The sequence below is a fragment of the Osmerus mordax genome, chromosome 4 (genome assembly GCF_038355195.1).
Source record: "Osmerus mordax isolate fOsmMor3 chromosome 4, fOsmMor3.pri, whole genome shotgun sequence".
Lineage (NCBI taxonomy): Eukaryota > Metazoa > Chordata > Actinopteri > Osmeriformes > Osmeridae > Osmerus > Osmerus mordax.
This window is the reverse complement of record NC_090053.1, coordinates 18,027,458-18,043,492: the sequence shown is the minus strand read 5'-3', so window position 1 is coordinate 18,043,492 and position 16,035 is coordinate 18,027,458. Positions and strand designations below refer to the sequence as shown.

The window sequence follows — 16,035 nt, the reverse complement described above, 5'->3', positions numbered from 1 at the left end:
AGATTGTTCATGAGGATCACACGAGCTTGGCTATTCCCCGAAAGAGAACTTTCAAACTTTGTAAAGGTCTTCTTTTTTCTTTTTGTTTTCTCTTTTTTTTCTTCTTTTTCTTTTTTTACTTTAAAACGGATATTTAGCATTAAGGGATTACAATCCATACAAACAACAATTTGTTCAACTAAAAGGCAATTATTTTAAGAAACAAATTGAGACATTAAAACGTGTTCATTGTGTAATTATTCTTCGGCAAATTACATTTAGGTTGGTTTACCTGGAACCGAATATTAGAGTATAAGCAGTTGATTGTTATTCATATTGAATTTTGCACTGTACAGACAAAAATGTGTAACAGTCATAATTTTATATTCATATTTACTGTATTACCCATTGACACCTACACATTGTTTTGTTCATGAACCAAACATTTTTCCTTTTTCACCTGTTATTTTACATATGTATAGGCTACATCCGTTCTGGATGATTTAGAAACCCCAGCCTTTCTTGATCTTAGGAAAGTGGAGGGAAAAAAAGAAAGCTCAGCAGATAGTTTTACTTCCAGATGAGTGGAGGATTTTTTTTGGGGGGGGGGGGGGGGGTGTAAAAGAGGAGGGGGTCGAGGGAGAGTGTGTGTGTGTGTACGTGTGTGTGTGTGTAAGTGCGCATAGGGAGCAAACAGCCCACTTCTCCCGCTCTCCCCCGTCAGTTGGCATCTGTTCGGGGACTCGTAGCACCTGTAGAGGAAGGAAACCCATGCAGATCCAGTCGTTTGCTCAGGGCTTGGATACTGTGGAAAGCCTGCCTTCTGACCCGGCAACTAACATACGGCCATGTGTTGGCCCGCCAGCCTGTGTGTGTGTGTGTCCAGACCTCTCTATTGTCACTGCAGCAACAGGCGGCGGTGGCGGAGGCACCATATGGCCTGTGTGTGCATTGCTCACATCTAGCTAACTGCTCGCCCTGCTTATCAATGCCATTACAACTTGGCAGTTTTCAGTTGCTGCCCGTATGCTCTCCCCCCCCCCCCCCCCCCCCCCTCTCTCCCTAACTCTCTCTCGCTCTTTCTCTCTCTGTTTACTCTGCGCGTGAGAGAAAGGGAGGAAGAGTAGGCCGTCCACTCAAGAGAGCTGAGACGTAATCATTCTTTCTAGTGAAGGAGAGGCATACGGTATTGTGATTACAGATGATTCAGTCCGTGTGGCAACGACAGACTGGTGAGGTGAAACAGTCGTTGATCTCACTCACTTGTAATCAAATGTCCCTGCTTTGGTTCACTGCGAATCAGTGGTCGTACAAAGTTGTTATTTGTGTAAAAAATATCTATATTTTGAAGAGGTGACAGTGCTAAAGTCAGTGTTACGTTGTTATGGTTTAGGTTGCTAAGACGGAGACACCGTCTTCTGGATGAAAATGATCGTCTGACAGCATGAGATAGAGAGATATAAAGGAAAAGGATAGATTTTGCTCTGAGAAAGATTGTGTTTCATGAAGTCAATTCAGCAGAGAGCCAATGGAGTGTGTGATAGAAGAAAGAGAACTCACATGTAATGACATTTCGGAGCCGGTTTGTTAGGCCGACAATAGGGCAGTGGAGCTGGTGTGTGTGTGTGTGTGGGGGCGTAGCTAGGGGGTGGTGGTGGGGGGGGGCAGGCTTTGTTTGGGGAACAGGGAAACAATGGATGTCCTCCTGGGGGGGTGGGAGGGGTGTGTGTGTGTGTGGGGGGGGGGTGTTGCTGGCTGCAGAAGGCCTGGTCTGGTCTGTGCCCCCTCCACCGCCCCCCCATGCCCACCCACCCATGGCCTAAGGTAGACCTGACGTCACAAAAGCGTTGCGGTGCTGGGTGTTTGAGCTGGCCTCGCCTCCCAGACCAGGCCAGTCCTGGCTGGAGCAGGCTGGCCCCTCACGCAGTGCGGGACACCGTTTGCACCACGCTGGGGCGTGTCTACCTGTGGACGTGTGTAACCAAATCCCTCACAGTACATGATAGCACTATCCAATCCCTCTGTGATTTTGTGAGTAAGATCCCGAAACAAAAGCTCACTCCTGAATTCTGTGCGATGGCTGGTAGCAGGATGTGTTGTCATCAACGACTTCCTGTCCCTCTTGAACAGAGTGCAGTGGTGCCCACACTGATGGTGGGATAACCGCAGCAAGGGGGTGCTGGGAAAGTTTCATATTGCTTAATGTCTCCAATCATTCGTGAGAGGGAAAAAAACTCATTTCAGGTGTGAGGTTTCTGTGTTTCCTGCCTGATGTTTTTTTCAACAAAATATAAAGTTGAGTAAAAGTAGTCAAGATATAAACACACGAGAGGCCCTGGTTGCAACAGCTCGGTCGTGGGTCTGGAATGGAAAAGCGTTGAAAGAGTTTCAACGCGAGCGGAGGTAAAACACAATCAGAGAGGTTATTCTGTTGGCTTCTGGGGGGGGTGGGGGGTGGTTGAGAGAGGGAGGGTCACCATCCCTCATTCAGACTGTACACTGGAACTCTGGTGACGGGGGTCAAAGATGCTTTGAACACACTCCGAATCACAAAAGTCTCCCTTGCCCTCCCTCTCTCTCTCTCTCTCTCTCTCTCTCTCTCTCTCCTCTCTCTCTCTCTCTCTCTCTCTCGCCCTCACTCTGAAAGCTCCCATTGGCTGGGAAGGTCAGGGGTGGAGTTTTTCATTTTGCTTTTTGAATAAAGGCGAGGCGAGGAGTGAAGATGAGAGAGGGAAGTGGAAAAGAAAGAAGATTTCTATTCTTCCCTCCAGCCCCTCTCCTTGCTGGGCGTCGAGACGGGATCACACACACTCACTCGACAGACTGATCCTGGGTTCACACTTATTAGAGTGTGTTGATGTGACTCTGACCCCCCCTGGCCTCCATTTCCTGGTTTCGTGGTGTTGTTTCCTGGGGGTGGGGTGGGGGTGGGGGGAGTGGGTACCGTATTAGGAAAACAGCCAATACTGGTCTGACTCAGCTGTATGTTCCACTACCAGGGGACAGCACAGTAGACTGGACACATACACTGCCAGGAAACCTGACAAGTGACATGAGACACCACAGTCCAGATGTACGTGGACCAGACGATGAATGGAGCTGTATTGACTTTTTCGTTACAGTAAACTGACACCTCTGGAGAAATCTCGCGGCATGTCTAGGATGAAGAATCTCCCACGTGAAGCTTTAGGTCACCTGATTCATGAAGGAATTATGTTGCGATTGTGTTTCAGTTTTGTGTAAGACTGTCAACATTCTAAACATGGCATGAGAGTCCGATTAATGCTGTATCCACCTGATTGTTGAATCTCCAACCAGGCCTAAGTGCTTTATTTTAGCTTAATTATTTTTTCGAACATTATTTCGGCTTACGGGACATAAATAACCCACCGTAAATGAAAGCTGTTGCTTAGAAACCCTCACAAGATTTTTTGCTTTCATGCACTCAAAATTGATTTCCCATTTAGGCGTGTGTGTGAGAGTGTGAGTGTACGTTCCGGGGTTTGGCTGGGAAGGAAATGTGTTTATATTATATTAAGCTTTAATATTCACCATCCACATGCTCAGTTGCTACTACGTGAGGCTGCAAAGCCACAAGTCAGCCTGTGAAGATACACACTTCACTATGGAAGCAAATCGTTAACAAAATGAAAATGCATTTCCAGAAAGGCATTTGCATTTTAAGAATGTGGCTGCATTATTTGACTCATAAATGAAATTACTAATCAATCATCCTATTTGCATTTTAATTTTCTTCTTCAAGAGTGCTCAATCTTTCACTTAATTAAAATGAAAAAGATATAGACATTTGAGATTTAATTTTCAAAACATGCCCCAGCAAATAGATACCAAAATTCAATTTGAAATGTAAAATTTGAAAACTAAAATGCAGTTCCAGAAATGCATTTTCATTTTCAAGAACGTGGCTGCAAAATCGTGACCACAATTCAAATTCAAATGCATTTCCAGAAATGCATTTTCATTTTAAGAACGTGGCTGCAAAATCGTGACCACAATTCAAATTCAAATGCATTTCCAGAAATGCATTTTCATTTTAAGAACGTGGCTGTAAAATCGTGACCACAATTCAAATGCATTTGCAGAAATGCAAAATGAACGAAAAAGCATTCTGAGCGGCGCAGCAGAGTGACGTCAATAGCCGCTCTTCTTCAGCTTCCATCTTGTTCGGTAGGGGGCGGTGTGCACATCTGCATTGCATTACATTGCAAATGTGCCGGGAAATTGATTGAATTGCCGGGTCTTTAGAGCAGCGTTCCCCAACCGGTGCCCACCGGTCCACGGACCGGTCATTTCGTACCGGGCCGCACAAAAAATAATTAATAACATTATTCCTTTTAATTGATTATCAGAGTCTGAAATACGTTTTATTCTGACCTGATTCTCTCGTTCTCCGCGGGCCTTTCCCCTGAGCAAAAAAAGCTCTGCAAAGACGCGTGTTTACTAATTTTTTAGCAAGTTTGTGGGCTTTATTGAACGGTATCATGCGCGTCTCTTCCTCTTGACACATGACAAGTGATAGTTACCACTCAATGAAGCCTGTTTGAAACAACAACTCTATCGGTGTTTTGGATGAAGGCTATCCTGAGATCGCCACTAAAGCACTGAAAACCCTGCTTCCATTTCCAACATCAAGCGGGATTTTCTGCCGTGACAGCAATCAAACAAAATTATGGAATAGGCCTGAACTGGATATAAGGAACGCACTTCGGGTGTCACTGTCGTAGCTTATAGTCACACACAACAGTGGGACTGACACATCGAAAGCTAGCTAGTAACAATATAACGATGGAAAACCAGGCTAAGAAACTTAAAGATGGGTCAATTGAAAAACGGCTGTTTATTTTACATAAAACTCCCAAAACCTTTTTTCGCTCAAATCAGCTAAACTATTTTTCTCGCGCGCTCCGTGCGCTCGCATTAAGTGTGGAAGTCACTAACTAGGATCACATCAAACCCAGAATGTACATGCATACAGGGCCTATCTTTCCTCCCAGTCCGTTCTGCCGGTCCGTGAAAATATGTCTTACATGAAAGCGGTCCGTGGCGCAAAAAAGGTTGGGGACCGCTGCTTTAGAGGACGCATCACAGACCATGGCGCTCCTTTAAATTGTGCAAACACTGTTAGAATTAGCTGAACAGGTAGAATCTAATAATATATCTGAGTCTGATGCCCGTGACCGAGTAGAACAAGTCATAGAGAGCTTGGCTGCATACTCTGCCGTCACAGATTTACACATTAATAGTAGCTCTGCCACTGTTTTAGTCATTGTTTGACATCAAGTTGCTCAGTCTGTGATGCGTCCTCTAAAGACCCGGCAATTCAATCAATTTCCCGGCACATTTGCAATGTAATGCAATGCAGATGTGCGCACCGCTCCCTACCGAACAAGATGGGTAGCTCGGTCAGCAGGGAGCTGAAGAAGAGCGGCTACTGACGTCACTCTGCTGCGCCGCTCAGAATGCTTTTTCGTTCATTTTGCATTTCTGCAAATGCATTTGAATTTGAATTGTGGTCACGATTTTACAGCCACGTTCTTAAAATCAAAATGCATTTCTGTAAATGCATTTGAATTTGAATTGTGGTCACGATTTTGCAGCCACGTTCTTAAAATGAAAATGCATTTCTGTAAATGCATTTGAATTTGAATTGTGTTCACGATTTTGAAGCCACGTTCTTGAAAATGAAAATGCATTTCTGGAAATGCATTTTAATTTGAATTGTGTTCACGATTTTGCAGCCACCTTCTTGAAAATGAAAATGCATTTCTGGAAATGCATTTGAATTTGAATTGTGGTCACGATTTTGCAGCCACGTTCTTAAAATGAAAATGCATTTCTGGAAATGCATTTGAATTTTCAAATTTTACATTTCAAATTTAATTTTGGTATCTATTTGCTGGGGCATGTTTTGAAAATTAAATCTCAAATGTCTATTTCTTTTTCATTTTAATTAAGTGAAAGATTGAGCACTCTTGAAGAAGAAAATTAAAATGCAAATAGGATGATTGATTAGTAATTTCATTTATGAGTCAAATAATGCAGCCACATACTTAAAATGCAAATGCTTTTCTGGAAATGCATTTGCATTTGAATTTTGGTAACGATTTGCTTCCATACTTCACAAGCCCTTCCTTCTTGTTCTTCCAATTACTACACAGCGTGACAAAGACTTGCGTCGAAGCCAGACGCAGAGCTGCGGTCGGTAAATAGACGAGTGGACGTGCAGACAGGCGAGTAACTCAGCGAGCCTTTCTCTCAGAGAGAGAGAGAGAGGGGGGGGGGGGGGGGAAGAGAAAGGGGGAGAAGGACAGAGGGTAAAGTGAAAAAAAAAGACATAGAAACAGAGGATAAAGGAGAGAGAGAGGGGGGGGGGGAGGCACAGTGTCAGGCTGCCAGGACTCTGAGATACAGAGAAACAGAAGTCCCTGTTCGCTAGCTTATGACCTGTTATTTAGATGCTAACAAATCTCTCAGAACAGTCTGAAAGGGCTTGTCAGCCTGGGCCTAATTGAATTCTCCCTTTATGAGGAATGACAAAAAAACAGACAGATAAAGGAACAAGAGTGTGAATAGCAAGGTCTGAAAGCATGTGACCTCCTTTAATATCCAGGGTACTCTTCAGAGGGAGAGACTTGTTTATTCTGTTGTCGATAATCAGGCTGGATCTGGATCAGGTGTGTGGACCAGACTGGTTTTATATTGGAAGAAAAAGTGGCTATGGTTGATTCTACATTTATTTCTGAGGGAGAGAGATTGAAATGGTCATCGATCTGTCGCTAACTGTGGCCGTCATTTCATAGAAGTGGTTTTTAAGTCATCCTGTCGTGCCATCAGAACACCAAATCCACAATGTTGGAGGTGAAGTGAAATAAGCTTGTTTCTGTGCAGTCTTTTTTGACTGTGACAAAGTTGGCTTTAGAGAAGGCCCTTGGTTAAACCAGGGGTGTGTGTGTGTGTGTGTTGTTGGACCCACTATAAACAACCTCCATCCTGGAGACATCCTGGAGAGAGAACAAGAGTTGACAGCGTACCAGCGCTTACATGATATGTGTGTGTGTGTGTGTGGCCACCAACAGGAACCCCCTGGTGATGCTTCCTCACACACACACACACACACATATCATTACATTTCATTACAACACACATGGCTGTTCTGGCATACTCTTCTGTTTTTGCTGGTGCTTATACCCCTATGTGCCTGGAGACTCTTTTACACCTGCATACACACACACACACACACACACACACACTCTGGGGGAGGAGGCCCCACAGGCTGGCATCAGGAATCAGGATAGGGTAGAAAGAAAAAGACTGTGTGTGTGTGTGTTAGACAGCTGCTTGCTGTGGATGGTATGCTCACTCCCCCTTCCTCCCCCCCTTTCCTCCCTGTGTATGGATCCCTTCCCATCCCAGTATTGTGTTTGTTTGGCCGTCTGTCCCCTCACTGGAGGGAGGACAGGAGGGAGAGAGTAGCCAGGAGAGATGGAGGACTGCAGGGAGAGAGGAGAGGAGAGAGGGGGTCAGGCAGGCAGAGGGGTTGAGGCAGGCAGAGATAGCAACAAGGAGGAGGGAGAATACTCAAGCCTGTAATAGCTGTGAAGGGGGGGGGGGGGCAGGGACTAAAACAAGGAGAGAGAGATGTGAACTAGGGTGGGCAAGCAGAGAGAGAGAGAAGCCAGGAGGGAGGGGGAAGGAGGGGTAGAAGCAGATGAAGAGAGAGTCGCCAGTAACCACAGAAGAGTGTTGCATGACTAATCTCTCTCTCCCATCTGCCACCAGGGGCCCTCTCAACCCCCCCCCCCCCCCCCCCCCCCCCCCCCCCCCACACACACACACACAGCCCCTCCAGCACCTAGCCCCACTGACATACTGCCCCAATCACGGCAGTCTACTGCCCCTTTGCTCCTTCTTACCCCCTGCCACCTCCCTCCCCACCCCATCTACCCCCTCTGACCACTCCCTTACCTCTCCCCCACCCCCTCCCTCTCCACCCCCAATACCCCCCTCCCCAGCACGTTAGACCTGAAGCAGTGGGGCAGAACAGGTTGCCAAGCGACAAGACATTGTCTTGCATTGTGGGGTCGGAGGATAGGTCTTGTACTCCGGGGAAGGGGGGGACGGACGACACACATTGTGTGCAGGCGTGCAACACCCCAGACCTGATGGTGATGGGTTCATCCACTACACGCTGACAGACAGGCTGTCTGCCTGTCTGTCTGTGGTGATCCATCCTAGTAAGTGTTGAGTGCTGACTGTAGGAGTTGGGCGTCTGTACAGATGACATGTTTTCTGAAGTTTGTGGAAATGCTGGGATGTGTCCGTGGTTGAGGGATATGAGGGTGTTCTGGTGATGATCTGAGGAAGAGTAAATGACTCTCTCTCGCTCTCTCTCTTGCTCTCTCGCGCTCTCTCTCTCTCGCTCTTTCTGTCTCTTTCTCACTTTCTCTCTCTTTCTCTCTCTCTCTCTCTCTCTCTCTCTCTCTCTCTCTCTCTCTCTCTCTCTCTCTCTCTCTCTCGCTCTCTCACTCTCTCTGTCTCTTTCTCTTTTTCTCTCTTTCTCACTCTCTTTTTCTTCTCTCTCTCTTTCTTTACCTCACTCTCTTTCTCTATCTACATTCAGTGGCGGCTGGGAAGCCCCCGCCCTGCATAGCAAAAAACAGACTAGGCCTATATAAAAAATATATATATTTTAAAAAGTAAAAAACTTTGAGGGCGCTCATTGAGAGCCCCAAGTTTCAACTACCGGGTAAAGAAATCCCGTAATATAGGCAACGTAACAGATCTTCATCCACTTCCATGGGCTTAATAGTCTCAAAATCCCTGAATCTGGCAACAATGGCTGTTGTGTATTGAACGCGCACATTTCAAAAATGCTAATCTTTACGTTTTTCTAGATGACGGTAGAGACATAGCCTAAGTAAAAGAAAATATGCAAGCGGTGCTCAAAAGCGCAGCAATAAACTGTTGTCTGAACAAGCTCAAGCAAAATACCCAAAGATTACACACTTTAGACCAGCCAGAGAGGAAGCTATCATCAGCATCTCCACAGACGAAACACTACCGCAGCAGCAGGTAGATAGCAGCACCACGTCTTCACCAGCAACCAATATACTTGCTTACTTAATGTCAAGAATGAATGTTTTCCTTTCCCTCCATTGATTGTGTTATTTCAGCGGCGGTGCTGAACTATCAAAAGGCTATAGCGCTGTCTTTGGTTTTGAACAATGACAAATAGGCTGCTGTTGTGCTGACGCAATTGTGCTTTTGTTATTTTTAAACTTTTTTTTATTTCTCTCTCACATTGCTGAATATATTGCTAAAGGTAGACAGCAATCAGTCTATTGGCAGTTGTATAAGATTATAGATGGACATACATTTTGAGTGGATTTAGGGGAGGAGCCTCGAGCTCCGACTTTGCGGGGAGGCCGCTGCAAAGTCCCAGCCGCCACTGTCTACATTTCTTTCTTTCGTACTTTCTTACTAACAGTACTGTGTGTGTGTGTGCGCGTGTGTGAGACAGTGCGGGTGTGTGCATCTCTAACTCCTCAACTCATCTTCTGGTAATCCGTAAGGATTAACTCTTAATCTGTTCTGTGATACTAACAACATCCAGCATGTGAAAACACACAGTGTGACGACCTTATGCTAGGAACATAAAGCTCCTATCAGAGATATTCAGAAATAGCCCAGTAAACACCATTTGACATACGATCCAAATAACAGTTTGTGTAATTGTATTTCTTGTAATTAGCAGCTGCTGAATAGCTGTGTATTGGGATACAACCATAAATCCAAACACGGTTTTATCTGGAAAGAGGTTGAGCTCCATCCGCCCCCTCCACCTCGGCTCCGCAGCCCCAGAGAGGGCAGCCGGGCCTGGGGAGCAGAGGGAGACACGAGGCCCTCGCGGAGTGGAGCTAGGTGTGTGGCGAGAGTGAGGGTCAGCTGTGAGAAGTCTTTATCCTGCTGCTGGAAACCATTACCCACACCAGCCCTGTGACTCCCTGTCCGGTCGAGTGAGCATGCCAAAAAACAGAGTCATTTAGTGGTTAGAATGGAATCCGCACACACACATGCGCATACACACACATGCACAGAAATGCGAACCCACACACACACACAGATGCAAACATAGACACACGCACCGCTGGGACCACGAGTTAGTTGTGCAGAGTCAGCGTTGCTAGCACACAAAACCAAAGTTAGTCAGAGCTATGTCGGCACTGTGGGTGATTCTTTACTAGCAGCCCCCAACCACACACACACACACACACACACACACAATTGCTCACATACACAAACAATTGCTCACATACACACACTTAAACACCCATGCACACACACACACTTTAAACATATAGACATTCACAAACACACACACACACACTTTGAACACACACACACACTTAAACACACACTTAAAAACACACACACGCACATTGCGCCTCCGTGATATTCTAGAGGAAGCATATGCTGAGAGCAGCGCTGTACAACAAAGTGTGCTGGGATGAATAGAGTCTTGTCTTAGGAGAGGGCTGCTGCTTGATGGGGGGGGTGGGGGGCGGGGGGCAGCTGTGGATTTCCACAAAGCCACAGAGGGGTTAGGTAATTATAACTTGTCATGCACTTATATAGGAAAATATACGTTTTTTTCGTTATTGTTGATGGAAATTAAGTTATGAGTGATTTGTTATACAGTCACTTTGTTCATAGTACAATAGTTGCCATCTGACGATTCAGTCAGAACACAGCTCTCTGTTTGCGTGTGTGTGTGTGTGTGTGTGTGTGTGTGTGTGCGTGTTGTCCAACGAGGGAGCAGCTGGGGTGGATTAGCTGTTCATCAAGCCTTCACACAATCCCTCAGCCCTTTGCTTTTGTGCTCTCTCTCTCCCTCTCTCATTAACTCTATCTACCTCTCTCCCTCTCTAACTCCTCTACCGCTCTCTCTCTACCTCTCTAACTCTCTTTACCACTCACTCCCTCTCCCTCTCTACCTCTCTCCCTCTCTAACTCCTCTACCGCTCTCTCTCTACCTCTCTAACTCTCTTTACCACTCACTCCCTCTCTACCCCTCTCTCCCTCTCTAACTCCTCTACCTCTCTCTCTCTACCTCTCTACCTCTCTCTCCCTCTTTTTATGTAAAGCACTTTGAGCTGTAATTCTTGTATGAAAGTGCTATATAAATAAAGTCTTACTTACTTACTTACTCTCTAACTCCTCTACCTCTCTCTCTCTACCTCTCACTCCCTTTCTACCTCTCACTCCCTCTCTACCTCTCTCTCTTCTCTAACTCCTCTGCCTCTCTCTCTACCTCTCTAACTCGCTCTACCTCTCTTTAACTTTCTTTACCTCTCTTTACCTCTCACTCCCTCTCTCTCTCTAACTCTCTCCCCCTCTCTTTCCTCTCTCTGTCTGTCACGTCCCTTCTTTGTGCTTGCGCTTTGTGTTTTACTGGATAACATACTCTCTACCCAGGTGTAAGGAAGTGGCAGGAACAATCCCATCCCATCGCACACAGACACACACACACGCACACACAGACACACTCATACATGCACACATACAAACTCACGCACGCACAGACACATGCACACACACTCAGATACAGTCATGTTAAGCGGGAGAGAAATGTGGACTTGCAGCTAGCAGCTAACTAATCTCCATGTCTAAAGCCTGGCCCCCTGTTCTCCTGTTGTTAAACTTAGAGCTGCTGTAGAAGTGACAAGCAGCCAGCGCCAGCCAGCCAGCTCCCCGGCCAGGAACACATGATTCTCTCTCTCTCTCTCTCTCTCTCTCTCTCTCTCTCTCTCTCTCTCTCTCTCTCTCTCTCTCTCTCTCTCTCTCTCTCTCTCTCTCTCTCTCTCTCTGTCTGTCTCTCTCTCTCTCCTTTTCTCTTTCTGCCTCTCCCTCTCTCTCCTTCTCCCTGTCTCCTCTTTCTCACTCCCTCCCTGCTCTGGTTTGTCCACAGTAAGCCAGATCAGGATAGCATTGCCATACAGCCTGTACTACAGTATGTGGCAATGCTGCAGGCAGCTGCTGTTCTCTCTCTCTAACTAACTGTGTGTGTGTGTGTGTGTGTGTGTGTGTGGTGTTCCTCTCCAAGTCTGGTCTGCTCCAGGTGCCTGGTTAGTTCCAGGTCTTCATACTGCCTCCAACTAGCAGTCTGGACTTTAGTTCTGGTTCTGGTCCTGGTGTGGATGGTTCGGCTCCATCCTCTCTGCTTCCATCCTCTAGCGGAGGGTGGGTGTGTGTGTGTGTGTGTGTGTGTGTGTGTGTTGGGTCCTGTTTCCAAATGAGTCCTCAGCGCCAGAGCTAGGCCTGGGGCTGAAGCATAAACAATAGCTGCTCTCCTTTCTGGGCTCCTTGTGCCTACAGCAACTAACCAGCTGACTCTCTGTGTGGTTTCCTCTTTCTCCAGGTCCTCCTTCTCCTCCTTCCCTGCTGGCCGGGGTCTTGGACCAGCCACCATTGTTATCCTCATTACTTGGGTTAGCATTGCTACTGTGGTTAGCATTTGCTACTCCTGGTTTCCTACTACTGGTCAAGCACCCGTCGCCTTGCTAGCATTAGCTTGGTTAGCATTAGGCTGTGTTAGCATTAGTCTAGTTAATTTTATCCTTCTTAGCATCAACCCAGTTCACATTGGCCTAGTTGCATTAGCCTTCTTAGCATTAGCCTAGTTCGCATTACCCCAATTAGCATCAACCCTGTTAGAGTTAGCCTCAGCAACCCAGAGAGGTCACCATGGACCACCACAGCAGCTGGAGTGGCAGCGAGAGTACTGGGGAGGACATGGAGCATCTGAGTGAATCCGGGGACAAGGGCGTGGACGGGGACCCGGAGGGTGTGTGGAGCCCGGACATCGAGCAGAGCTTCCAGGAGGCACTGGCCATCTACCCTCCTTGCGGCCGGAGGAAGATCATCCTCTCTGACGAAGGCAAGATGTACGGTGAGTACAAGAGCTGGGGCAGGACAGCTGGGGGATGTGTGTGTTTTGTTTCTCCATCTCTCTCTCAGCGTGTCTCTCTCCATCTCTCTCTGTCTGTCTCTCTCTCTCTCTGTCTTTCTCCATCTCTCTGTCTCTCTCCATATCTCTCTCTGTCTCTCTCCATTTCTGTCTCTCCATCTCTCTCTGTCTGTCTTTCTCCATCTCTCTCTCTGTCTCTCTACATATCGCTCTCTGTCTCTCTCCATCTCTCTCTCTGTCTCTCTCCATCTCTCTCTGTCACTCCATCTTTCTGTCTCAATCCCATCTCTCTCTCCATCTCTCTGTCTCTCTGCCTCCCTCTCTCTCTTTCTCTGTGTCTCTCTGTCTCTCCCTTTCTCTGTCCGGTTCTGTTTGGTCAGACACACAGCAGACAGCCAGGGAGATTGTGTGTAATTCTGTAGAAGTGACAGACCCCCAGACTTCCATAAGGAGATGTGTAGTCTCTTCAGCACTCTGTCTGTCAGCTGGACGTTGCTAGCGTAGGATCAGGTGGTTTATGAACAACACCAAACTAGACCGGGAGCCAAGCCTCTGAACCCCATCACCCTTTGAGTTTTATCGATCGGACAAATGGATAGGTGTGAGAACATTGGTGTGTCCAGTTTGGTCGGTTTAGGTGCTGTTCTTTGGGCACATGTGAAGCCGTTTGTGGCATTGCTTGTAAAAAGGGCACATAAGACTTGTACAGCTGACAAGTCCTGTCATCTGTGGTACAGAGTGTGAATGATTAGCAGCTATGTGACAGTATTAGATATAAACCAATATCCAGTCCTGTGACATGATTGAACATACTGTAGACCAATAACTCCCTTGACTGTAGATCAAGGGGTCACAAGTTTGAATCCACTCTATTGTATCCGATTTGGATCAAATCTCTGCTAAATGAAAATATAATTTTCTATTATTCCCATGCTGTCAGTGTTCATAGAGGTGCATGTAGTGAAGAGTTAGGGTGTGTTTGTTCTTGCTAAAGTCAGGTTTACTGTTGCCTGTGTTTACCTTTATAAACACATTCTCTGTCGACTGGAACATGGAGCCGCACAGTCAAAGTAGAACACCTTTTGTGGTAGAACAGGCAGACTTGTCTTTTTGTTGCCATAACAACGTGACTTGGCCTAAACGTTGAAATTTCTATTTATACATGTTTTAATTTAAGGTGGTGTTAGCGTTTGGCACAAAAAAAACACCCAGATTTCTCTGCGAGCGCCGAACAACTTTTTATCGTTTGTGGGCTGTCCCGGTTAGTGAGGCAGGCCGTGGGGTGGTTAGTGAGGCAGTGAGGCAGGCCGTGGGGTGGTTAGTGAGGCAGGCCGTGGGGTGGTTACAGAGGGCTGCGGTGAGGACCAGCGTCTCCCTCAGTCGTCTCACCGCCCAGGAGCAGGAATAGAGGTGCTTCACTCTGATGAAGAACGTTCTTGAGTCTGATGAAGAGAGATGACTGGCTGAGATAACTACAAAGGTTTGCATTTGTTAGTCAGAGAGAAAGAGAGAGAGAGGGACATTTGAGAGTGGGAGAGAGAAAGAAAGAAAGAAAAAAGAAAGAGAGAGAGGTGGGGGTGGGAGAGAGACAGAGAGAAATAAGACTGAGATAAAGAGAAAGGGGGAGCTGGCACCAAAGACAGCCTGGATTCAATAACAACTTAATTTGATGTCCGCCCGGCTGCATCGAGATTAGGACACAGAGGCTGTGTTCTCACAACATGTTTGTTGGCAGGAGGGAGGGAGGGAAAATAGGAGGGGAGACGGAGGGAGAGAAAGATGGATAGAGTAGGTTGGGAATCAGAGATGAATCTGGTTACTAGGGACGACAGAGCGAGGGATGGATCAACAGTGGGAGCGTACCAGGAACGATGGGGGGAGCGAACGGGGCATAAAGGGAAGATGGAGGTGAGGAAAGGAGGGATGGTAAGGAGGGAGGCAGGGGAGGAATTACAGGGAGTAAAGGCATGGAGGATGGAGGGACCGGAGGAGCGACTGGAGTGCTCCCCCGGCCCTCATCTCCCTCCTCTCAATGCCGCTAATTGCAACTGTCACCATGGCGACGGCCTACAGCTTGTAAACAATGTCTGTTTTCCTCCTTGGTGAAGCAGAGCTTGTCCCTCTCACTCCCTCTCTCTCGCTCTCTATCTCTGCCTCTCTGTGTCTCTCACTCTCTCTGCTTCTCCCTCTCTCTCGCTCTCGCTCTCTCTCTCCCTCTGGTATCCTCTGTGTTTGAGTGTAACTGAAACAGAGGACTAACAGAGTGATGGATATTTGAGGCATGCTGTGTCTGTTAGAGACGGCCTGCTATCATTACCCTCCGGGCTGTCTCAAAGCATGCTGGGAAGGGAACAGGGGTCGGAGGTCGGAGTCATTCTGGGGTTTCCCTGAGGCTAGCAAGCACATTCGACTCACCAACCCTTCCTCGAGTCCACATCCTCACAGTACGACGTACGTGCAAATGGGTATAGCTCAGCGGCTAGAGTGTTTGACTGCTGATCAAGAGGTTGCAGGTTCAAAATCCCCCTGTACTGTTTGTTTGGGGTCTTAAAGGGTCTGTTGAATGAATGTGTTACACCCACCAGAGTTTACTAGGAAGGTCATACATGCTAGTGCAACAAAGATACAAGTTCTCTCACACACGGCACTGGTTGTCTTCCCTCCCGCCATGTGTTTACCTTTACCGAGAGGAAGTCTCGTCACTCAGAACAGGAAGTTCCCCTCTGTCTGTGTCAGGATGGTGGACAAAGGGTTCTTTTCATACTTGCTGTTTAGGATACACGCTTGCTAAAGACAGCTGAGTTTTGGGGGGGGACCGCCGGTTTACTCTGCTTCCTGTGAAAGGACAGTTGCTCCTCAGGCCCTGTGTTGTCCGACAGCAGACGCAGGTGACGGAGAAGAGTCTGGAAGCAGCCTAGGAGTTTACTGGGGGAAAGAGAGTTTGAGAGTTTACTGGGGGAAAGAGAGTTTGACGGTTGGTTCAGAGGGTGGATTCTGAGAGGAGCAGGGACGTAGATAGAGAGCGACGCTGGCAGATAGCTTAGCTCCCTCCTAGCCGAGCTTCTGAA

At 47.1% G+C, this 16,035-nt stretch overlaps 1 protein-coding gene across 2 annotated transcripts in view; it reads left to right on the top strand.

Annotated features, from left to right (window-relative positions):
- LOC136942614 (transcriptional enhancer factor TEF-1-like) overlaps positions 1–16,035 on the top strand; it is a 34,802-nt gene that overhangs the window by 1,042 nt on the left and 17,725 nt on the right. For both annotated transcript variants that reach the window (XM_067235608.1, XM_067235606.1), the window contains exon 3: positions 12,419–12,949. In XM_067235608.1, the coding sequence (XP_067091709.1) occupies positions 12,745–12,949 (205 nt within the window). In that variant the 5' untranslated portion in view covers positions 12,419–12,744. The remainder of the gene's footprint in view (positions 1–12,418; positions 12,950–16,035) is intronic.